This window comes from Pelodiscus sinensis, chromosome 16 (assembly GCF_049634645.1).
Source record: "Pelodiscus sinensis isolate JC-2024 chromosome 16, ASM4963464v1, whole genome shotgun sequence".
In the NCBI taxonomy this organism is placed as follows: domain Eukaryota; kingdom Metazoa; phylum Chordata; order Testudines; family Trionychidae; genus Pelodiscus; species Pelodiscus sinensis.
This window is the reverse complement of record NC_134726.1, coordinates 36,568,345-36,594,476: the sequence shown is the minus strand read 5'-3', so window position 1 is coordinate 36,594,476 and position 26,132 is coordinate 36,568,345. Positions and strand designations below refer to the sequence as shown.

Here is a 26,132-nt window from a genome sequence, read left to right as displayed (position 1 = left end):
AATATCAACTCATTTTGCTTTGATAATGTCGAAAGCTTTCATTTTGAGAATGCTGAAACATGACATGACAGATTAAATAGAATATACAGATTTAACTGGGTCTTTATATGAATAGGTCAACCTCACTGAAAAGTCAAATCAAAATGAACTGAAATAATGAAGTTTGAAGTGAAAGATTTCACCTTATCAATACAAAATAAAGTCAAAATGGTTCGTTTTGATTTCTGTTTTGGTCGAAAATTAAGTTGAAATTGACATGTTTTCACAAGACACTTCGCTTTTGACCAAATTGCGAGGGTTTTTTTGGATGAAAAACTATGTTGATTTTTTTTTACAAGCTCTACGACTGATAGAAAGGGAGGAAGCTGTGGTTTGAGTTTATTCAGACTGACTTCCATCCATACGTTCAGCGTTAATGTTGTGTGTCTCCCATGTGCTCAGAGATTTTATAATGACCACATTTTTCCAAGTCACAGTATAAATCAAGAATATGTAAAATGGAAGAATTATCATGGGAATTGCAGTAAAACTTACAAGGGCACCATCTGGGGAGGAGTTCCACTCCACCCACCATCCCGAGTTTCCTACTAGAGGTCTGCTTGTCCTAGCCTCAGGCTATGACTAGACGGCAGGCTTCTTTCGAAGAGATCTTCCAAAAAAAAATTCTTTAGAAAGAGAGCGTCCACACTGCAAAAGCGCAATGAAAAAGCGATGTGCTTTTTTGAAAGAGAGCGTCCACATTCATTGGGCGCTATCTCTCATTTCAGTTGTGATTACTGTGGCCGGAATGGCCACCAGGGCACCTATGCTTTTTTCTTGGAGGTCTCTTCTTTTGAAAAAATACTCTTTCGTGTCCACCACACACTCCTTTTTCCGAAAAAGCTTTTTCCTTGTAGAAAGAGGTTTACCACTGTGAGAAACCCCCCTCTATTTTTTTGACTTTCTGTTGAAAGAACACAATAGGGCTACGTCTACACTAGCATGAATTTCCGGAAATGCTTAAAACGGAATACTATTCCGTTTTCAGTTTTTCCGGAAAAGGAGCGTCTACATTGGCAGGCTGCTTTTCCGGAAAAGCCCTTTTTCCGGAAAAGCGTCCGTGGCCAATGTAGACGCGCTTTTCCGGAAAAGAGCCCCAATCGCCATTTTCATGATCGGGGCTTTTTTCCGGAAAAGACTACTGGGCTGTCTACACTGGCCCTTTTCCGGAACAGTGTTCCAGAATAAGGACTTATGCCCGAGTGGGAGCAGAATAGTTTTTCCGGAATAGCGGCTGATTTTGTACAGTAGAGCATCGTTGCTTTTCCGGAAATTCAAGGGCCAGTGTAGCCAGCTCGCAGCTTATTCTGGAAAAGCGGCTGATTTTCCGGAATAAGTGGCCCCGTGTAGACACAGCCAGCTAGTGTGGACATAAGTGTAGTTTTTCCGGAAGAACGGCTGTTTTTCCAGAAAAACTCGGCAGTGTAGACATACCCCCAGATGGAGCTTTTACCTGCAACACAGCTTTAGCGTAAGGTTTTGTCTACACTGAAAAGTTGAAAGCGGCTGGCACAGCAACGCTTTACCGTGGCATTATGACCACGGCAGCAGTGCTGAGAGAGGGTTCTCCACATAAACCACTTCCACGCAGGGAGTAACAAACAGCAGTAGCCTGGTTCACACTGGCACTTTACAGCTGCGCTCGGGGTGTGTTTTTTCACACTCCCTAACCAGAATGTTCATCTAACATAGATGAATTAGGAAGCTGGAAACAGCACAAATTTTGAAGCAGGGAGTCCGGTTATAAACAGAGGCAGATAAGGAAAGGGTTGTCAGTCAAGTAAATCAAGGATCGCTAGGTGATCCTGGCAGCATTGGCAAGCACTCCAGTTACAAGGTAGGAAACAAAGGTAGGAATAAACGGTGAGAACTAAAAAGTGGTGTTCCCCGGAGGTCTGTATTCGGACCAGAGCTGTTCAACGTATTCACAGGGTAAAACAATCTGGAAAAAGAGGCACGCAGAGAGGTGGCAAAATTTGCAGAGGATACAACATAAGAGAGTTAAGTCCAAAATTCAGTGCAAAGACCTGCAAAGGGATCTCACAAAACTGGGTAACTGGGCAATGAGGTGGCAGATGAAATTCAATGTTGTTAAATGCAAAGTACTGCACATAACAAAACAGAATCCCTACCGCACATACAACATTATGAGGGTCTAAATTAGCCAAACCCATCAGTAAAGAGATCTTAGAGTCATCGTGGATAGTTCTCTGAACATGTGTGTGCCAAAAAAACCCGAGCAGAATGGTGGGAATCATTAGGAAAAGAATAGATAATAAACCATAAAATATTATATTACTTTTATGTAAATCTTTGCTACACCCACGTTTGCTTACTGCAAGCAGATATGGTCACCCCATCTCACAAAGGATACACTGGGTTTGGAAAATGCAACAGAAAGGATTAGGGGATATAGGGCACCTTCAAATGAGGAGAGATTAAAAAGACTGGGACTTTTCAACTTGGAAAAGAGATGACTAAGGAGGGGGAGGGGAGACTATAAGTCTATAAGATCATGAACTGCATGGAAAAATTGAAGGATTTATTCCTTCCCACAACACAAGAACCAGGGGCACTCAACGATACGAATAGGTAGCAGATTTAACACAAACCAAAGAAAGTCTTTTTTCATAGTCAACCTGTGGAACTCTTTGCCAGGGGATATTATAAAGGCCAAAAATATAACTGGGTTCCAATAAGAACTAGGCAAGTTCATGGCAAATAGGTCCATCATTGGCTATTAGCTGGGTGGGCAGGAACCCAACACCATGTTCTTCATGTTCCTCACCTTTGTTTGCCAGAAGCTGGAAATGGGCAACAGGGGATGGATCACTTGTTTTGGTCTCTCGCTCTGAAAACACCCGGTATTGGCCACTGTTGGAAGACCGGATATGGGGCTCGATGGACCACTGATGGCCATTCTGATGTTCTTATATAGAAAACCCAGATCAATTTTCCCCCAGTTGTAACTCACTAGACTCCACTTCTCTCCCAATACTCAGACAGAACCTGGGATTTGACAGCATCTCTCTCCCCGCAGGGTTAACAACAAAAGTTTTAAACCTAACTAGTGTCCAGTCGGTGACTTGCTACAGGATGGGAGAATGTGTTATTAGTAGAGATGAACAGATCTAATATGCATTTAATTTTCTTCTTTTATATAGGAATAAGATGCAGTGCTCCTGTCAGCTAACTGCAAAGTTACCTGCCCCCAAAAATAGAGCTCTGAAGTGCCTAAGTAGCCCCTGGAATCACAGGAAACATTGCCCCCCCCCCGGCAAATCTGAAATGGCACCGTTGATTTTTGAGTGAACTCCGTGACACACAGGCAAGGCCTTTCGCTCGTCCAGAGTATATCCGAGATGTTCCTGCAGCCTGACAGGGAGAACCCCAGGAAATACCTGCCCAGTTTTTCCTCTTCACTTGAAAAGAACTCCCTTATATACTTGTGGCGTTCAGGACACTTCAGGAGGGATGGGGAGGAGCAGAGATGGGGCGCACTCAGGAGATAAGGTGGGAAGAGATAGGGTGGGGACTTGGGGGAGGGTAGAATTGGGGTGGGGGGTAGAATGGGGCCAGGAGCAGAGCAGGAGAAGGGATTTGGAGGAAGAGGATGGAATGGGGCGAGGCAGAGTGGGGTAGGAAGAGGCAAGGCGAGGGTTTGGGGGAAGGAGATGGAATGGGGACGGAGCAAGGGTGGGAAGAGGCGGGGCAAGAGCTTGGGGGAGGGGCCTAAAATGGAGAGGGGGATTGATTCCCCCTCTGACTGGAGAGGAAGTTGGCTCCTATGGCTACACATGCCACATATACTGCCAACACAGACGTGGAGTGTAGCTACTGCCTAAAATCTTACCTTGCATTAGATTCAATGTTAGCTAACACCACATCCTAAATAGAGCCATGCTGATTTATGCCTGCCGAGGATCGGATCCATATATGTTAAGGCCTGTGGCTACTAAAGAAACAGGAAATAAAACAGACCGACCATGAATACTATGTAATACTAACCTCTAACACTCTTCTAGTCCGATTAAAAGATATTGCCTAAAGGAATAACACTGGGTTTCAGGTTCCAGGGTTTATTTTTAAAACTGTGTTTTGAGGCTGCAGCAACAAAAGTTTACAATGGACAAAACTCAAGTGAAAACCCACAGTTTTCCAAGCAAGCGAGTCTAAGAAATTAAAAAAGCAGGGCTGTCATTTATCTTGAGAGTCACTGAACATTTAAAGTCAGAAATGAAAACATTTTCCCCTCTTTCTGTAAGCAAAATCCATTTTAGTTGCAATTCTTTTTCCATGATGGTATGTTAAAGCACTTATTAATTTCTTAGCCGAAGTCCTACCATTTAGATTTAAGATGGTTAATGTTTTATGAACTATCCGCTGAACAATAATATTTTGTACATCTACATTCCAATAACATCACTTTGCTTGAAGTAAAGTTTCACACTCAATTAGGCCGTGCATTCAACAATGCATTCATTTGTAATCAGTCACCTGTTTTTCATTTTACATTTATCACACTTGAAAAAATACTATAATTTTTAGAGTTGTAAAGAAGCCTACAAACTTGGGTCTCAAAAATTTCATTTCGAAGGCATTAACTCATTTTGAAAGTCCCTTGGCTATTGGAGGTGTAGAGTTTCCATTAGCAGAATAAACTCCACAGAGTATGGAACTTAATGTTCTTATGGAAAACAGTCCCTTCCCCTAATTATTTAGTCTAGCAGGGAATGAAAATAATTAAGTCTCAAAATTCCCTTTAGAATGGAGGGAAAATAGTAAGAAAATGAGAATTTTTCCACCTAGCTACTAAAGTGGAACAGAGACGTGGTGGGCAGAATAATTAGCCCTGGAGGTGGAGAGAGAAGGCGAGTTAAAGATTTGTAGCAGTCAATGGTAGGCGAGGGCTTATGGGTTAGTAGGTGCCCTCCGTCTGCAGGAATCACTGGAGCCTAGGAGACTAAAAAAAATTATTTCATTTTCAATGATTGCTGTTGAGGTTGAAATGAAGGCTGGGCAGAGATAGTGTCCGTAGTCTCTGTGCGTCAGAAGCTGAGTGTGGGTGAGAGGAGACAGATCAAGCGATGCTCTGTTCATTCCCGGTGGGGCACCTGGCATTGCCCACTGTTGGAAGACAGGAGACTGGACAGGATGGTGCTTTGTGTGACCCGGTGTGGTTGTTCTTTTCTTCTAAGGTTTTGTGAAGAAAAAACCCAACCTGTTATAAAACCAAGAAAGTAACTAGTGGTTTTCCCGAAGCGCCTAGTAATTTACAATGCCTCAGTGTTTTGCACCCAATTTGAGACACTTCAGAGAAGCCTGACAGACACAGGCTAGGTGCCCAGCATTTCCTGCAAATCAGACAGCATCAAGAAGTCTCATGAAACCAAAAATGACCACACCCAATGTCACCAGTGACTTTTTAAAATCTTGTCCAATATGAACCGAAGTATGATTAGAAATTAACTTACAAGTTCGGTTTCGATTACAAGGGGCAAAAGCCAGTTTACAAATGTGTGTTTTTGAAAGAAAACCATGTCTCGTGTTCCACCACCAATAGTATAATTGAGAGAATTAAACGAATCTGTGTTTCATTATTTCTGTTCTTTTCCCTTTCAGTTCAGCTGGAACAATGACAATAGATTAATCAGTTTCTGGTAAGTTTCTCTTTCAGGTTCTCTTGCATGAGAGCATGTTTGGGTCTCCGTCCGAACTGCATAGTGATCTTACTATATAATTAGAAATAAGACCAGCCAGACTGGGTCAGACCAAAGGTCCATCTAGCCCAGTATCCTGTCTGCCGACAGTGGCCAATACCAGATGACCCAGAGGGAGGGACCACAACAGGAAATCCTCACGTGATCCCTCCCCCATCACCGACCTCCAGAGAAACAGAGGCTAGGGACACCATTCCTGCCTAACCTCCATGAATCTATCTAGCTCTTTCTTGAACCTGTTCAAGTTCTAGTCTTCACCGCCTCCTCTGGCAAGGAGTTCCACAGGTTGACTGGGCGTTGAGAGAAGAAAAACTTCCTTTTGTTTGTTTTAAACCTATTGCCTATTCATTTCATTTGATAACCCCTCGTTCTTTTATTGTAAGTAAATAACTTTTCCTTATTCACTTTTTCCATACCAGACATGATGGAATATCCCCCCCTTAGTCTCCTCTTTACTAAGCTGAAAAGTCCAAGTCTTTTTAATGTGCGTCTGTCTTGTCTATCCATCGGTGAATCCGTTTGTTCAAGAACTCCTCCTAAATGGTAAGAACTGGGACCACCAAATTGGGTAGGCAGCTTCCTCTTAACCAACTTAAAGCAAGGTAGCAGGAATTACCTACCACAAGCCGACCTTATTCAGATCCAGATCCTTATTGTGGCCAAAAGAGCGTAATGCCATCCTGGAAGCGTGGCCACAGGAATCTGGAGTAGGAGCAGGGAGATAATTTTACCTCTGTATTTGGCACTGGTGTGATCTCTGTTGAAATACCCTGCCCAGCTCCAGTGCCTCCAACTCAAGAAGGACGTTGATAAATTAGAGTTCAGAGAAGAGCCACAAGAATAATTAAAGGATGAGAAAACCTCGCCTCACAGTGACAAACACAAGGAGCTCAACTGATTTAGCGTAACAGAGGTTAAAAGGTGGCTTGACTATAGTCTATCAGACTCTACACAGGGAACAAATATTTAATAACGGCTTCTTTAGTCCAGCAGAGAAAGGTATAAACACAGACCAATGGCTAGAAGCTAAAACTAGACAAACTTACACTGGAAATAAGGCATAACATTTTTACTAGTGAGAGTAATTAATCAGGGGAACAACCCAGGGATCATTACCCTGGCTCCTGGTGGATTCTCCATCACTGACAATGTTTTGGATTGGATGTTTCTCTAAAAGATCTGCTCTAGGAATTATTTGGGGGAAGTTCTCAGGCTTGTGTTATGCAGGAAGTCAGACAACAGGTCCATAATGGTCCCTTCTGGCTTGAGGTTCTATGTATCTTTTATCTTCACCATGGGAGGAACCCAAATCACAAATCTGAATACTCCTGAAATTCAGGAAATCCAGATCCAAACCCAAACTTTGGCCAATTTCAGAGTATTCTACTTTGGATCATTAAACAAAAGCTTAAGCTGCAAATTTGGATCAACTTTTTGGATTTGGACCAAAACAAGAATTTGAATTACTCTTTTACATCACCCCAAAGTGTATTGGACACCTCAGAGCACAGTTTAAAAGCACACAATCTAGCAGCTATTTATACTGGGGATAAGTAAAAATGGCAACTACACTGGTATACAACTGGCATCACTCAGTGATGAATAAAGACAGCACTCTGTAAGACACAGTATTTAACAGATGGCATCAGAGAAGCTATATAATCACTTCCTAGACCCCTTAAAGATACAAAACATCTACATCCTTTCATCCACTATGTGCTGACCATCAGTTAAGTGTTTACAAAGTAAGAGAGATGCTAATGTTGATCATTTAAAAAATACAGAATTCTATTTTCTCACTTTCTGGAGAACCAAGTAACTGATCACAGCCTGGAAAAAAAATTAATTAACCTAACTACATTTCCCACAATTATTTTCTGGTTTTTAAACTCAGTTACATTTTTTTGTAATGCGACAATTCTAGAAAGTGTATGGAAGATGCAAATATACCGCCCATCTTTTATGAATACCCAACAAGGCAAAAACAACAAGCATTTTTCCTTGATTTTTTAAAGTTGTTACCATGAGTGTAAGACGATTTTTGAAACCATCTTGTAGAATAGGAACAATGTTTATGGCACTGGGGGTATCCTGGCAATAAACAGCTTTTGTGATTATCAAACCCTTTTGCTGTTTAATCAACTGCAAGAGCTGTTTATTGCCCACAGCTGTCAGATGGTAACAACTTTTGGTTGCTGCCAATGGGGGGTGCCTGATTCAAACCAGTGTCTAAAGGGTTTAGATTCTCTTGCAACTCCATGAGGCAACCACCTTTCAGGACCCTTCAGAAAAGAAACAATGATTGAGAACAATAAGGAAGCCCCACACTTAACCGGAGATCAGTACTGAGGCGATCAATTCCCCGGGGGTTGATTTAGAGGGTCTAGTAAAGACCCACTAAATCAATCACCAGTGGCTCTCTGCTTGACTCTGGTACTCTACTGGAATGAGTTTCTCCAGTCAACCTTCTACAGGAGACCCCGCGACAACTCAGCCCAAGGTACGTTAACTCCAGTTGCGCTAGTCACGCAGCTGCAATTGCGTAGCTTAAGGAAAACATGGCCCTAAGGGTACAGCTACACTGCAGTATGACTCACGACATGACCACAGACAGCACAGCTCCACTGACGTTGCAATGTTGATGTTCCGACTCTGGCCAGAGCCACGAAGAAGAGGGAGAGTCCCAAGCCTGGGGCTCCAGCCTGAGCCTGAATGCTGGCACTGGAATTTTATAACCCCGCAAACCTGAGTCAGCAGACCCCTCTCTCAGTCAGCTCTGAGTCCCAGTGCCGCGGGCTTTTTTACTGTGGTGTAGACGTATCCCGAGTGTGATGACCATTCAGTTCAAGCCCAGGCACTCAGCTTCTCTGCAAGCGGAGTGGGGTGAGATCAGGGAGGGGAAAGCCACCTGCAAGAACAAGGCCCGGTGAACCGGGTTGCCACGCAATCCTCTGGTGGTGGCTATTCCAGCTCATTCTTGCCCACTGTGTATAACATGAATTCAGGCCCATTCCCTGGCAACTTCTCCCCATGGTCCGTGTTGCAGCCTCCCTGTGGGGCCAGCTAGCCAGCAGTGTCCCGCGCAAGCCAGATACAGGCCGACATGGTGGTGATGAGGTCACTGACGGCTACGGCAATACCCCTAAAAGCCCTTCTTGAATGAAGCGAAAGCATCTTTGGAGTCCAAAGGGTCTGGGTTACTGGGAGCCCATAATACGCCAAACAACGGGGCCGACGAGAACGGTCTTTTGGGACAACGCTTGGGGAGTGGAATTCCCGGGAAAGACCGAGGGGAAAGTGAATGCAAATGCCCTTTGCCTGTTATGCAAAATCCCGACCTTTCGAAGCTACGCCCACCATCAACTGATTGACTGTTCTGGAAGGCCGGAGATGAGGGGTGTAAACATATCAACCGCGTAACCGATAAAAATCCGATCGGTGACATGATTAACCACGGAGCTGCCGGCTCCCACGTGCCCTTGCAGAGTTTAACTGTTAACAGGAACTGATCAGCAGCAGCTTATCGGTAAACCAGTTAAACACTCATATCCCTACTGCAGATGAAAAGGCCAAGCTATAGAGAGAGCCAGGCTTGAACTGCCCAATTTATTCGGAGGTGACTCATCAGCTAGTAACCCCAGAAAAACCCTGGGTGGCATTTATAGGAGTGACTCCTGCCAGAACCCTTGTTGGAACAGCCGGGTGACCTCTGCTATGGTTATTAACATGCGTTTAGGCTCTTTTATTGCCCTGAATAGATTATCTCTGCACGGCTTTCACCTCAAGAACAGATGCGCATTAGAGCAGTGAGTGGTAACTTGTAACGACCGGTAACGCGCTGTTCACAGCCCTTGAAGCGCAAGCAACACATAGACGCTGGCCCGGTCGGGCAGCCTGGCTCGCTGGCATAACACAGTATAGACAGGGCACCGGGCAGACCTGCAACCCGCCCCAGTCAGGAGAATGAGTGCTGGAACTGGGGAGGTGCTGCCATGCTCCCTGGCTCAGGGTGGTTTCCAGCACGTGCAAGGCGTGCAGTTCGGTTCCATGGCTCTCAGCACCCCCACTGTACGACCCCCGTTAGGAGGGAGAGAAGAGAGGGAGAAGGGATGGCGGTGGATCAGGTCGCCTGAGTGGCAGATCCTTGGAAATACAGACCTGTGAGAGGCCTCTCCATACCAAGCGGAGCATTTGCAGCTAGCTGGCAACCTGCTCCGTGCTATTCATTCGCATCAGGGGCTGCACAAATAGACATGCACCTCCATGGCGCCGTCATGGTTTGCTTAAGGAACACGTAGCAGAGCCGAGTGCAAGTTCACAACCTCCCCCCTGCAAGGAGTGACAGGGTAATCAAACGACACCAGAAAACAGGCTTCACCTTCCACTCCACGTTCCTTTTAATACTGCCCGGGGAGACCAGCGGGGCAGGCGACATGAGCGATCTGTTCCTCGTTTGTAAAGCTAATGCAGGCTGGGCTAATCAGAGCTGAGGACCCCGCAGTAAACACGATTAAAGCTGTGTCATTCGGCGGCAAGGAGCATTCTCTGATATCCCGGTGTGCCTTGTGCCGGGGTAATTAATGGAAGTGCCCCAAGAGCCTGCTTGGATGACATCCAACATGCAATTATTTTGGTCTAACAAATCTATCGATTGTGTAACGGAACACACCGTGATATTAGCCAATAATGCGCCTCAAACAATAAACTGGAATTTACGGGGACTCTGTTACGTTTGTGAGTCTTCTGGCTCAGGGTAATATTCCATGCCCCGTGCAACATAGGAGCCTGTTCTCTACCAGAGGGCACTGCTGTTCTGTTTGCTTCACACTGCTGCTGGGAAGGGACAGACCGAAGCTCTGAAGGGAATACATTTAGATTTCCAAACCATGGCCGTCTTCCATGGAAAGCTTGGACTGTAATGCGGTGACCCATTTTCTGGGCTCTGCGAGGCAAGTAGATAGTTGGATCAAATTCCTTCTGAATGTGACCAAACTGCCCGAGCGTTTTCGATAGCACCTGTCTATGCAATGAAGAGGAATGCAAAGCAAGGTGGCTGAAGGATTTTAGGAAAGCAGACTGAATGGTGATAGGAAGTTCTGGTTTGCGTTGGTGGGAATTGCATTTACCTACAGGGGGATTCCTTTTGGCACGGGATGAAGATTTTATATGTATTATCTGAGGAAGAGACGCTTACTATCCTGAGACTGTCCATTAGAATACCAGACTCTGTTCTTCTGTTATCAGTCATAGAATCATAGAACTGGAAGGGACCTCGAGTGGTCATCGAGTCCAGCCCCCCGCCCTCAAGGCAGGACCAAGCTCCGTCTACACCATCCCTGACAGATGTCTATCTAACCTGTTCTTAAATATCTCCAGAGAGGGAGATTCCACCACCTCCCTTGGCAATTTATTCCAATATTTGACCACCCTGACAGTTAGGAATTTTTTCCTAATGTCCAATCTAAACCTCCCTTGCTGCACTTTAAGCCCATTACTCCTTGTCCTGTCCTCAGAAACCAAGAGGAACAAATTTTTTCCTTCCTGTGAACACGTCCCTCCACCTGTGATGATAGATATCCGTGTTTCTCAATGTGGTCCACAAAACCATTTTGAAAAACCTGCTCACTGGCCGCTTGGGTGTGTTTACTTACTTGCTCTGTGGCCACGGAGCCTCGCGGCTCCCATTGGCTCCGGTTTGCCGTTTGCAGACAATGGGAGTCGCGTGGCTTCGTGGCTGCAGAGCCGGTAAATAAACACACCAGAGCGGCCAGTGAGCAGGTTTCTCAAAGTTTCGCAGATCGCTTTGAGAAACACGGATATCTATTCAGGTGACTGATAACAGAAGAATAGTGTTTGGTATTCCAATGGATAGTCTTAGGAAGTTAAGTGTCCCTTCCTCGGATAATCTGGGAGTACTCTGTGCCAGACCTGAAAAGCATGAGTTCGCCCTCGGAAGAAAGGTTGGTTCACATGGGGGTTGTGACTTTTAATCCCTGTGTATTACATGTTGACAGCCTCAAAGTATTAGTGAAAAGCAAAACAGACTAGTGAATAGCAAACTGAGAGGTCACATGCAATTTTTTTGTTTTCTATTTTTTTTTTTAAACAAAAACCGCTTTTTTGAGACCACAAACATTTTTGTGAACCGTGTCCTTTGGTAGCCGTTTTTCAGGTTTTGGCGGCTGGTTTTCAGTTTTTCAATCGAAAAGCCCCAAATTCCAACCAAACCAAATATTTCTTCGGTAAAACAAACCATTGATCACCCCATGATTTAAATGGCCACCGGAAACAGCATTTGCGCGTTGACCACGCAACGCGAGCCTGACATCATGATCTAAAGCTCACAGGCAGGACAACTGTACAAGATTTCTGTGCAAGGGAAGCCATGCTGGGCCCTTTATGCAAACACCTGGGCAGAATATCTACCTAAGAATGTCTGACTTCCTCTAAGTCAGCCCAGAAGGGAATAGGAAGGCGGCAAAGTTGTTTAGAGTGTAACGTTTTCATCGGGCACTGCTCTACTGGCAGGATCCCAGTGTCCTGTTAAATAAAATACACCATAAAAAGAAACAATATTTGTATCTTCAAGCTATGAAGAAGCATATCGTAGAGGGAGTCTAGATACACCTGTCAACTTTCTAGAAACAGCTTACCTTGGTGGTGCCTTGCCCTGAAATGGATTGAGTGCTATCAGTGACAACGCTCCCTCTTCATTGGCCAGCAGCTTCCCAGCCAGGTGGATTATCCATTCATTCTGTTCGTAGGTCTGGGGAGAGAAGGGTATGCGGGGAGCAGAGAAAAGCAAAGCAACAATGTTAGATGGTTGGACAGAGAATAGACATGAAGGAATCTCTACCAGTCGCTGGACGTGCTGGGTCTCAAGACGGAAATCTGCGGCGTCTGTCGTCACCCAATCTACCTGGTTTGTCAAAAGCAGCACTTTCCGATGGAGTTAAACCAGTAAGCCTTGCACTAGGCTCTTCCCACCTAGAAGCCATTCCTTGGAGGTTGCTACACAGGTCAAATAGGGCACTGCTGCTTCGTGAAGGTCAGTAGCACTTCACTGGCTACCACAAGAAACTGCACGAGTCGTTGTTGTCACATACTGAGCTCAACGTATTTAATAACAAGATTGGCGGCTTAGGAATTAAGTAGTTAAATGCATGATAGCCTACATAGACTCATAGAACACTAGAACTGGAAGAGACCTCGAGAGGTCATCGAGTCCAGACCCCTGCCCTCAAGGCAGGAGCCAGTCCTGTCTAGACCATCGCTGATAGACATTTATCTAACCTGCTCTTAAATATCTCCAGAGATGGGGATTCCACAACCTCCCTTGGCAACTTATTCCAGTGTTTAACCACCCTGACAGTTAGGAAGTTTTTCCTAATGTCCAATCTAACCTTCTCTTGCTGCAGTTTAAGCCCATTGTTTCTTATCCTAGCAGAGGCTAAGGAGAACATTTTTTTACCCTCCTCCTTGTGATACCCTTTTAGATACCTGAAAACTGCTATCATGTCCCCTCTCAGTCTTCTCCTTTCCAAACTAAACAAGCCCAATTCTTTCAGTCTTCCTTCATAGGTCATGTTCTCTAGACCTTTAATCATTCTCGTTGCTCTTCTCTGGACCTTCTCCAATTTCTCCACATCTTTCTTGAAATGTGGTGCCCAGAACTGGACATAATTCTCCAACTGAGGCTAATCAGTGCAGAGTAGAGAGGAAGAATGACTTCTCGTGTCTTGCTCACAATACACATCTGTTAGTGTTGGACACTACAGGCTGACCCTCTCTAGGGGTACACCTACACAGCAACATTATTTCAAAATAACTAGCGTTATTTCGAAATAACTTAGTCCGCATTTACACAGCAGGCAGTTATTTTGAAATAACTACCAAGCTGGAGGACTTATCCTCATTGTATGAGGAGTAAGGGGATTTGGAGGAAAAGTGCTCTATTTCGAAATAAGTGCTGTGTAGGCGCTCCCAATTTCGAAAGAAGCGATTTCGAAATAAGTGATGCAATTGACGTAGCTCAATTTGCATAGATTATTTCGAGTTAAGCTCTGCTGTGTAGATGCACCCCAGTACAGAACTCTCTGATCTGGAAACATCTCTGGTCCAGACTGATTTTAGTGAGCCAGATGTCCACTTTTCATGGGTGTGGTCAAGTTTCCTGAAGTCCCATAAAGTTTGTTTACAGCCACCAATCCTGGTTCTGTGATGTTATTTAGCTCTAATTTACTCCTAAACAAACAATGGAAGTGTTGGTGATGCTGCTAGACAACATTGACCTCCTGTGGTCCAGAAAATTGTCTTGTTCAGAACCAGTCCGGTCCCGAGGGTGCCGGATTAGAGAGGTCCTACCTGTAGAATCAGGAACTGTTGACTAGAACATTGGGGCTAACTCCTTCCACTTTCTGAACCTATGAATTCTTAACCACTGTCAGCAGCTCTGCTAGACATGGGACTTATCTGAACTTCTGGTCTGAGCGGTGCATCTCTGCTAGCGCAGCCCTCTCCCTTCACATTTTGTATGTCTCTGTGTCCCATACAGCTATGAAGCCTATACCTGACACTGTTGCATAACCACGCTGCATTACACGACACAAGATATATGAGGACTGTAAAGAGGAAGAGAGAATCTCATGCCCTCGGAGACCCAACAAGAAGGTTCATTCTAAAGAGTGGTTTTATTTCCCTCCCTTTTCTCCCATCTTTCACGCGGTGGTTTAGACTTTGTGGCCTTTGCACAAGAAGTGAGTTTCGAAGGAAAGGATGTGTGCTTGGCACATCATATACAATCTCTAGTGCCAGCTGTAATTTCAAACAGATGTGTGGGGTAAACATTAGACAGCCTTGCACAGCATGTTTTGACAAATCCCGCGCATCGACATGGGTCTACAAAATCTCTCCAAGGAAATATATATTGAATACTTCCTCGGTGGCTGCAGGAAGAAGAAAACAGCGGAAGAGAAAACATCCGGCTTCATTTAAAACTCCAGTGGCAAGGGAGTCCATATGCACATGAACTAGACTCAGAGTGACACTGAAAGTGTGGCATCCCATCTAAAAGGGCACAAAAGCATGCACCAGGCTCAGCAGATTGCAGGCAACGTGCTAAGATATCACAGTTACAATACCTGAGTTTGTGATGGTGATAAATGCCCCTGCCTTCCCCTTCAATGTACTGGATCTACAGTCACACAAAGCTACAGGTTGAACCTCCCCAGTCTGGCACTCTCTGGTCCAGCAACATCCGTAGTCTGTCATGATTTCAGTTAGCTGGATGTCCACTGATCATGGGTGTGGCCAAGTTTCCCATGGTCCCATAAAGTTTGTTTAGAGCCACCAATCCTGGCTCTCAGTGTTCTGGGCTGTTCTTTAGCTCTTCTTCTAAGAGCCGAGCAAGCAGTGGGAGCGTTGGTAATGCTGCTAGACACTACTGACCTCCCCTGGTTCGGCAAATTCTCAGGTCCTGAGGGTGCTCGACTAGAGAGATTCAACCTGTACCAGAAGTAGGTATGGATTTCAGTGTCCAAGCAGTAACATGCTTGTCTGCTCTTTGCTCACCCCTGCTTTTCTTATGAGATCCGATAACATATCACTTCACACTCAAACCTAACTTAGCTGAAGATCTCAAAAGGCTTTATAAAGAGGGGGATGGGTAAGCATCATCATTCTCATTTTGTATGTAGGGAAACTGAGGCAGAGACCTACAGCAACTCGCCAGTACCAGCCAGGAGTCAGTGACAGAGCCAGGATAAAACCTGGGTCTCCTGACTCCCAACCTGGCACCCTCACCAGTGGATGACACACTGTTTGGAGAAGCATAAGAACATAAGAATGGCCATACTGGGACAGACCAAAGGTTTGTCCAGCCCAGTATCCTGTCTGCCGACAGTGGCCAATGCCAGGTGCCCCGGAAGGAGAGAACCAAACAGATCATACTCCAGATGTGGCCCCTCAAGTGCTGAATAAAGGGGAATAATCACTTCTCTAGATTTGCTGGCACTCTCCTCCTAATGCACCCTAATATGTCATTAGCCTTCTTGGCTACAAGGACGCACTGTTGACTCATAGAATCATAGAATACTAGGACTGGAAGGGACCTCGAGAGGTCATCGAGTCCAGTCCCCTGCCCCCATGGCAGGACCAAGTACTGTCTAGACCATCCCTGATAGACATTTATCTAACCTGCTCTTAAATATCTCCAGAGATGGAGATTCCACAACCTCCCTGGGCAATTTATTCCAGTGTTTGACCACCCTGACAGTTAGGAACTTTTTCCTAATGTCCAACCCAAACCTCCCTTGCTGCAGTTTAAGCCCATTGCTTCTTGTTCTATCTCCAGAGGCCAAGATGAACAAGTTTTCTCCCTCCTTCTTATGACACCCTTTTCGATACCTGAAAACTGCTATCATGTCCCCCCTCAATCTTCTCTTTTCTAAACTAAACAAACCTAATTCCTTCAGACTTCCCTCATAGGTCATGTTCTCTAGACCGTTAATCATTCTCGTTGCTCTTCTCTGGACCCTCTCCAATTTCTCCACATCTTTCTTGAAATGCGGCCCAGAACTGGACACAGTACTCCAGCTGAGGCCTAACCAGCGCAGAGTAGAGCGGAAGAATGACTTCTCGTGTCTTGCTCACAACACACCTGTTAATGCATCCCAGAATCATGTTTGCTTTCTTTGCAACGGCATCACACTGCTGACTCATATTCAACTTGTGGTCCACTATAACCCCTAGATCCCTTTCTGCCGTACTCCTTCCTAGACAGTCACTTCCCATTCTGTATGTGTGAAACTGATTGTTCCTTCCTAAGTGGAGCACTTTGCATTTGTCTTTATTAAACTTCATCCTATTTACCTCAGACCATTTATCCAATTTGTCCAGGTCATTTTGAATTATGACCCCATCCTCCAGAGCAGTCAAAACCCCTCCCAGCTTGGTATCATCTGCAAACTTAATAAGCGTACTTTCTATACCAATATCTAAATCGTTGATGAGGATATTGAACAGAGCCGGTCCAAAACAGACCCCTGCGGAACCCCACTTGTTATGCCTTTCCAGCAGGATTGTGAACCATTAATAACTACTTTCTGAGTATGGTTATCCAGCCAGTTATGCACCCACCTTATAGTAGCCCCATCTAAATTGTATTTACCTAGTTTATTGATAAGAATATCATGTGAGACACTATCAAACGCCTTACTAAAGTCTAGGTATACCACATCCACCGCTTCTCCTTTATCCTCATATCCAGCTTCTCATCCACTGTAATCCCCAGGTCCTTTTCTGCAGAATTGCTGCTTAGCCAGTCGGTCCCCAGCCTGTAACAATGCTTCGGATTCTTCCGTCCCAAGTACAGGACTCTGCACTTGTCCTTGTTGAATCTCATTAGATTTCTTTTGGCCCAATCCTCCCATTTGTCTAGGTCACTCTGCACCCTATCCCTGCCCTCCAGCGTATCTACCTCTCCCCTTAGCTTATCAAACCGTTGATCACTACCCACTGAGCCCGACAATCTAGCCAACTTTCTATCCACCTTACAGTCAGTTTATCCTACCCATACTTCCTTAACGTGCTGACAAGAGTATTGTGGGAGACTTAAAAGCTTTGCTAAAGTCAAGGTATATCACACCGACTGCCTTCCTCAAATTCACAGAGCCGGTTACCTCATCATAGAAGCTAATCAGGTTGGTCAGGTACAACTTGCCCTTTGTGAATCCATGTTGACTATTCCTGGTCACTTTCCTCTCTTCCAAGTGCTTCAGAATAGATGCCTTGAGGATTCCCTCCGGGATTTTTCCAGAGACTGAAGTGATGCTGACTGGTCTGTAGTTCCCTGGACTGTCCTTTTTTCCAAGATGGGCACTACATTTGCCTTTTTTCCAGCCATCTGGTACCTCTCCTGACTGCCACGAATTTTCAGAGATAATGGCCAAAGGCTCTGCAATCACATCAGCCAACTCCCTGAGCACCCTCGGGGTGCATTAAATCCGGACCCATGGATTTGTGTATGTCTAGCTTTTCAAAACAGCTCTTAACCTGTTCCTTCTTCACCGAGAGCTGCCCCCCCTTCCCATACTGCGTTGCCTAGTGCAGTAGTCTGGGAGCTGACCCGGTCTGTGAAGACAGAGGCAAAGAAAGCATTGAGGACTTCAGCTATTTCCACATCATCTGTCACTTGCTTACCTCCTTCATCCACTCAAGGCTTCCTGCTCCAGACAGGATGATACCCACAAAATGGAACAAAAGCAAGAGGTTTCACTCAGCCTGGAATGCTTTTGTTATTCCCATGTGCATTCTTCCAGCAGGAAGAGTCTGGATTTCATTAGCCTCGTTGTGCACCTGGGGGAATTGTCATTATACATTAAGAAAGCCAGGTTTGCAGGCCTGGAGAAGGGAGCTTCTACGGAGCCACATCTAAGGTCAAGCACAGACAGCCACGCTTCACGGACACCGGACTCCCCACTCCTCCAAACCTTTCCTACGGCCTCAGCTGGGAGCAGCCGCCCTGTCCAGGTGAGACCGATCTGCAAGGTCAGGGTGTTTTAGTCTCATTAGTGAGGTAGCAGCAGCGACAGTGCAAAGCCAAGTGGGGGCTCCTCCGAGGTCCATCAGGAATCGCAGCCAGACCAGCAACTCCTCCCAGGCTGGCTACCAAACAGACTTCAGCTGCTCCTCAGTGGATGTGAACGAGCGACCCAGAGGCTCAATTTTCCTGTTACCAACAACCCCTGAGCCAGGCAGTCCCCTATCTTCTCATCTCAGGAAACAAACACTGGGGTCCTGCCATTGCCCCATATGCAAATATTTAGGGTTGCCAGATAGTTCCTCAAAATATCCCGAAGATGGTGGGGAAAAAAAACTGGTTGAGCACCAAAAAAAAAAAAGGTGCGGGGGGAGGGGGAGAGGAGGAAGGATATTCCCTGCCGGCCTTGCATCAAAAAACCCCAGAAAATACCGGTATTTTCTGGGGGTTTTTTTAATCGGACAGAAGATGCAATTACTGGACTATCCGGGTGAAAACCGGATACCTGGCAACCCTACAAATATCTTCCAGGCTATGGCTAGATTGCAGTTTTATCGGAAAAAGATACGCAAACTGTGAACTGCAATTTGTGTATCTTTTTCCTTTTTTTTTTTTTTTTCCGGATGAGGCTTTTCCAAAATTTGACCCGTCTACACGTAGCCAAATTTCGGAAAAAGCTCCTCTTTCGGAACATCCCTTATTCCTCATACAGTGAGAAATATGGGGAGGGCAAAAGAACGCATCCACTTTTTTGGAAACTGTTCCAAAAAAGCGGACGTGTTCCTTGGGCGCGGCATAGCTTTTCCAGGATACATTCCAGAAAAGGTCCCAGACTTTTCCCGGCCTCCAGATGGGCCAAATTCAGGGATGATGTAAAACGCAGTGGAATGTTAAACAATTGGGGCTCAAATTATTCTCTTGGGGCACGTCTACACAGCAGGGCTAAAGCCGAAATCAGCGATGCAACTTGGGCTACATTAGTTGCGTAGCTGAAGTCAAAATAGCTTATTTTGAGTTTTGGCGCTATCTACACAGCAGGAAGTCCGAGAAAGAGCACTCTTCTGCCAACTTCCCTTACTCCTCGTGAAACAAGGGTTACAGGAGTCAGAGTAAGAAATCCTCCAGCTCAACATTATTTTGACATGAAATCGAAATCACAGCTTGTAGTGTGGATGCGGACGATGTTATTTCGGAATCACGTCCGTTGGTCCGAAATAACGCTGCTGTGTAGACGTGGCCTTGCTTACATGGGAAGTCAATGGGAGCCGAACGCACGTATCTGAGAGAAGATCTGAGCTTCAGGCTGGTCAGAAAACCAGCATCAGGAGCCATTATAGGGTGATGGGTCCCAATCATGCATTCCGTGGGGGACAGGGGGATGCAGAACAAGGGTAACTCCCACCCATTTGGCACCCCGCAGGGACCAGTTTCAGGTTTGATATAAAGAGCCACACTGAAGTGAAAAGAACCTGTTTTGCTCTGATGCACACTGCCATGGCTGCTGAGATACCGCTGCTGGAGTCAATGAAATTACACCAGATTAAGAGTAGAACTAGAACCTGGCCTGGCCTGGCACTTGCACCACAGTTTTGCCTAGGAATGCTAGATTTTCTCTGTTAGATGCTTTACTTGCTATGCAACATTCCACCGAATTTTTTTTCCACGCACGCGCAGAATAAATTTTGTTATGTGCGCTGCGTCACGTGTGGGTGTGCACCACCCGTAAAACACATGGTGCTGGCTGTGGGTGCTGTGTCAATCAGCTGGGTGGCATTTGAATCTTTCCTGGGTGGCCATCCAAACACTCAGCGTACAGGGAACACTGCTCCTGGGTGCCCCTTCCCACCACCATGGTCGTAGGTTTCCATTTGCCTCTCAGTGAGTGTGCAAAGTGAGTGTGATAGGGAGAAGGCACAGGAATGGTGAGTATTCAAGAGATTTTCACGTAGCAATAACCAGATTTGGCCCAGATGTCTAAGCCCGTCTCCAACAGCATCTCAAACTAGATACTTCTGAAGAAAATGGAAAAATCCTTGAAACAGTAATTATGGATTAATCTACCTATGGGGCACCTTCTTCCTAACCCCCATCCTCTAGTGTTTGGCTTATGCCTTTGGCTTCCATCTAATTGAAAATGGTTTCCTTCTATTACACATCACATCCTGCCTTGGAGACTGGAGATGTTACTATTTATATAAGTATCAAATTCTTTTTCAACTCATAAGGTCGCAGTTTCAATTTTATCATGTAGCAGTGAGTTCCACAGATTAATGGGGTGCTATGAGAGCATAAAATTCCTTTTATTATTTATTAACGTGTTGCTTTTTGATTTAATCGGCTGTCACCTTGGTATTAGGGGACGGGGAAAACAGGAGCACCTGCATAATGATGCTTCTCTAAAACACTCATTTTGCACACCCGTTTTACGTCCGTGCTTATTCTTTGTTACAACCCTTTGTTGACTAATGTACAATTTACACCCTTATTTAAATGATGGCTGAATTTGTCTCACAGATTTCAAAGACGTTGCATCCACTCACTCCAAACAGCCAGGGGCGAAATTCGAATCTCTCGATTTATCGCCTTCTCCGAATTAATGCAGCTTGTGTATTTAGTATGGACAGCCAACAAGCCTCCGTCAAGAGCATTTCACCTACCCGTGGATTTATAAGCTTTCTTGTTCCATAAAAAAACCTTTCATACATGTGCATCCAAATGGATGTGTTAAGCAAGCAGTAGGGGACGCTGTGGGAAAGCGAAACCCAGCAGCTGTACCTGCAAGCCCGTGATTGCCACAAAGCATCGATAAAAGTCAAGGTTACTCTGCAAATCTTCTCTCGTGGCAAAGTTTGTTATTTCCGTTGCTAGGGGAAACATCCAGAGAACTGAGTGGCTGGAACATGCCAAATATGGATGGAAAGCCGTTCAAACAGCAGCAGATACTCTTGGGATCTTGTCCCACGCTCATCTCCACAGAGAGGAAAACCACAGCAATTGACGCTGACAACTTTTCAAAAAAGAAAAAAAAAAAAAAAGAGCACCCCCGCCCCATCTGTCTGATTCTGTCTCGCACGCATTTCATTTTATCCGATCGACTGGCTCACACAGTACGGCCAACCCCAAGCCTTCAACAACCAGGAGCAAACCAGGAAATAAATAATCCGCCAGAGAGTTCTGAAAACCTGACATGCACAAATGCAGGCCTCTTTGTTGGCTGTGTGGGTATAAACTCTCCTTACCCGCTTGTAACCCCTGCCACAAGGGAGCTGCCATTTTCCCACTTCCCCCGCATCCGTCCTGTTCCCTTGTCATTAACTTTTCTCCTTGTCCAGCCCATTAACTGCAGAGCACAGAAGGGGGGCATTTCCCTAGGAGACAGTCTTTGGCTTCTGTCTAATAGAAATAGTGAGAAGTTAGGTGCGACCTCCATTTTGTATACCAAGCTGGTATGGAATGTCGGCCATCTTGGCTGCAGGTGGGTTTCCATTGAAAGTAATGGGAGATGGCAGCCAACTGGAATTAGCAAGTCATAAAGCCAGGAACCAGAAATTATGGGAGACGTGAATCCAAATCTTGCCGGGCTCACAAGAACATCACCAGAGCTGGCAAGCCAGGCGACTTGTCTGCCAACGGCTTAACGCTTCCTGTAAAGATAGAGGCCAAGATTCCCAACAGCCACTAGCAATTTTGGGTAGCTCAGTTTCTCAGTGCCCAATTGGAGGTTCCTTAAAAGGGCCTTATTTTTGGAGGGTGGCTCTTTTGCTAGAAACCGCAGCAGCCTTAGCTTGAGAAAAATCTCTTTGTGTGAGAACATAAGCAAAGTGAATCGGAGCTGGGTTCTGAGCCTTTAGCCTGCAAGCTTTTCTCGACAGCTGCATGGGCTAAAAAGTTAGGATTTTTTTTTCTTACGATAGCTGAAATTCTCATGTAAGCACCCGATTCCATGCGCTGGATTTCTGACATAGTAATTAACCACAGGAAAAGCGTGTGGATCGTAAATAGGGTTGCCAGACGGTCTCCCAAAAAAATACCAGACATGCGGTATTTTTTGGTCGAGCAAAAAAACCAAAACAAAAAAAGAATGCGGGATAATAAGCGGCGATCGCAGCATTTAGAAGGCTAACATCCCTGCTGCAACTGAGTGTTTGGAGACGGGGCCGCATTCAGCCATCAGCCCTGGGAGCCTGTGATTGTGCAGAAGCCTGGCGGGGGTAGGAAAAGTTGCTGGGAGTGATAAAGAGGCAGCAGTGTGGGGTGGCAGCAGCCCCTGTCTAAGGTGGTCTGAACTCCTGGACTCGGCACGAGCTGGACCTGAGCCAGGCTGCTTGCCTGCCCGGCTCCTAATACACTTAAAATGCAGAGCTGCGGCAGGAGTAGGTTGTGGACCCGGTGTGGGCCAGATCTGAGCTGGGCTGCTGGCCAGCCAGCTAAAAAAGTTACTGGAAAGGGGGGGGGAGGGAAATGCGTGTGGTCTATAGCATTAACCTATAAGCTTTTGCTTATCAGTTAATCGGTTAATCAACTACACTATTACATCCCTAGCCCATACTAGTCAACCTATTGTGTGCAAACCCAAATATACCACAACATACACCTGCTGAGTGTCCCCAGTGCCAACTAAAGCCAATGTGGGCAGCAGAATTGAGTGCTTCCAAAAATCAGGCCCTGGATGGAATGCAGGGGAGGCAGTTTGGTCTAGCTCTATAGGGCCCTGGGCTAATTGTCAGAAGAGCTGGGGTCTGTTCCCAGATGGGCTACAGACCTGACATCTCCACCCCATCCCTTCTTTCCTTTACCTGCCTTGGGGTGCAGAGACTGACACTAGGAATCTGCACCAAAGCTAACACAATAAGGCTTCATCTCCTCGGGAAGAAGGGGGCATTTTGATGTGATTGCCGTACAAATAACTCCCAATAAGGCATGAGTGAGCTAATGCAACCACTAAACGCTCAACCTTTTGTATTTCCTGACTTTATGTTGTTTAACCAGATAATTAGAGCGCATTAAAATAGCATGTTTGATTTAGTATATTGAGGTGCACTGAAAAGAACCTACATGCTTTCCCATATTTAAAAAAATGGATTCTAGTTTAAGACAGGAGAGGGCTGTAGGAAAACCCATGGAGTCTCCAGCATCAATGATGCACTGAAGACATAAAGCAACATCATAAATACAATAATACAATAAGAATACAATGAATAGTAATAGAAAATTTAAAAAATTAGGAAAATCCTGCACAGAACGACAGGGTGCATTTTTCCAAGTGAAATCAGAAGAATAAGACCCCTATTTCGCGAGCGTTAATTGGTCGTGCAATAAAAAGGCCTATGGATTCGCGTGGCATTTTATTGAACCCCTTTGTCCTGCCACAGACACTCTGGAGGCGGTAAGGAAGATATGCACATGTGGAAACAGCTGGAAACTTGGCACAGGAGCTCAGCATTATTATTGCGCACTGTTGGCAAGGTTTGCACCTCTGTCTCCCCCCGGCTGGACTCCGTGTGTTAAAGGATGATAAAGGGGCAAAGGTGGTTTGAATTTCAAGATTTTGGCCATAAGGGGACATTTTCAGCTCTCATGGATCAGAAGGGAGCCATTTTCGGTAAGTAGGGGTAAAAGATAACTTTAAGATCCTGGATACGTCTGCTGGCTTGGCATTTAGAAGGCTAACATCCCTGCTGCAACCGAGTGTTTGGAATAGCAGGTGCTAAAGGCATTTGGGATGTCAGCGGGATGGCTACATGCTGTATTGTGGAAAAGGAAGCCTAACTAATAAAAAAAGCATGTCTTAGCACCATAGCACCTTCCACAGCGCCTTCCACCTCAAGGACATTTGCAAACATCACTGAACTCTCCACCCCAGTGCGCATTATTGCCATTATACTGGTAAGAAACTGAAGCAGGGGGAGGTTAAATGACTTGGCAAAGGACACAGAGTAGCTCTGAGGCAAAGACAAGAATAAATCCCAGTACTCCTAACTCCCAGTTCTTTTCCTTGGGCATATGATTATCTTTCCTATTATTCCCAGATTAGGTTGATTCAAAAGGGAACATTACTGTCTCTCAAACCCCAGCTTACGGTGCAGTAATGTCCCATATGGGCCCCACTAAACTTCCAAGCAGTCGTATGCCAAAGTGCACTCTTAGACACCCATTGTGTGGTGCCATTGTCCCCTCTCTTCCCCGGACATCACTGCACCGCAAGCTGGTGCATTGTAGATTCACAGGCTGGCTCATCACACAGTAATTTGCCATGTAGACAAGCCCTACCATACATAAAGGGAGAAGAATGGAGAAATAAGAAACAACCCCCCCAGCACCAACGGTGTTGCCTCCAGTTTTTGGCAGCTTAACCAGCACATCAGATCCTACACAGGACTGTGTTTTCATGCACTATCCCTTCACACCATTCCCAACAGCGCTGACCATGCAAGCGAGGGAGGCTGAAACATTTAACCATACGCAGCCAATCACAGCTTGCCCCACCATTCCGATATTCCAGGGCATGATACATTATAGTACGAACAAGAGGAGAGGCTTTACAAACCAGGATCCATACAGCAATTGCTTTGTTATGACTAGATTATGTGCTAGCACCAACAGGGTGCTCAGCATTTTCCAAACCAGCCTGCTCTGAAGCGTTTACAACTCAAAGGCAACACACTGTCCTATTTTCACGGTAAAAACCCAACAGGCCCATCCCAACTCTCCAACTTCTGACTGTTCTTCATTAAGAACAGCTAGGACTGCTGCCCAAAGCAAGCATCCGTATTGTGAACAACTGGATTTGGTTACATCTAGGCTATCCTAGACCTATAAAAAAAACTGACCCACTTTGAAACACAAAATACACATGTGATGTTGTTGTCTGGTGAATCCACCATGCAAGCTGCCACAACACTGAGTATATCTTTTGGATCATAATATCCCAACACAGCTTAATTCACAGAATCCTAGGGTTGGAAGAGACCTAAGGAGTCATCAAATCCAACCCCCTGCTAAAAAGCAGGGCCAATCCCAACTCAATCATCCCAGCCAGGGCTTTGTCAAGCCAGGACTTAAAAACCTCTAGGGATGGAGAGTCCACCCGCTCCCTAGAGAACCCCGTTCAGTGCTTCCCCACCTGCCTAGGAAAATGTTTTTTCCTAATATCCAACCTAGACCTCCCCCACTGCAACTTGAGACCATTGGTCCTTGTTCTGCCATCTGCCACCACTGAGAACAGCCTCTCTCCATCCTCTTTGAACATAAGAACAGCCATACCAGGTCAGACCAATGGTCCATCCAGCCCTGAATCCTGTTTGCTGACAGTGGCCAATACCAGGTGCTCCAGAGAAAGGGGACACAACAGGTAATCCTCATGTGATCCCTCCCGTCACCTGCCTCTGGAGAAACAGAGGCCAGACACACCATTCCTACCCATAATGGCTAATAGCCATTGATGGACCTACCCTCCATGAATCTATCTAGCTCTTTTTTGAACCCTGTTAAAATCCTAGCCTTCACCACATCCTTGTGGCAAGGAGTTCCACAGATTGACTGTGAGCTGAATGAAGATTTGGAACCCTCTTCCCCCTTCATGGAATTGGAGGCTTCTATCAAATCCCCCCTCACTCTTCTCTTCTGTAGCCTAAATAAGCCCAAATCCCTCAGCCTCTCTTCATAAGACATGTGCTCCAGCCCACTGATTCGATAACGCCCACTCCTTATATGTGCAATCTCACGCTGAAGTATCAATTTATTCTTTCCACGTAGCAATGACGTTTTGACCTAAAACATGTAGCATTCCATTGGGCCAGATCTTGGCTTAAGTTGGCTTCAGTAGCATGAGGCCA

The 26,132-nt window shown here is 45.6% G+C and overlaps 1 protein-coding gene across 4 annotated transcripts in view; it reads right to left on the bottom strand.

The window, feature by feature from the left end:
• Positions 1–26,132, bottom strand: part of LMF1 (lipase maturation factor 1) — a 438,974-nt gene that overhangs the window by 10,108 nt on the left and 402,734 nt on the right. For 3 of the 4 annotated variants that reach the window (XM_075899802.1, XM_014569758.3, XM_025180933.2), the window contains one exon: positions 12,413–12,525. In XM_075899802.1, coding sequence (XP_075755917.1) covers positions 12,413–12,525 — 113 coding nt within the window. Of the gene's footprint in view, positions 1–3,732; positions 5,261–12,412; positions 12,526–26,132 lie in introns of those variants that run through there. The other variant, XM_075899803.1, reaches the window with a different exon arrangement.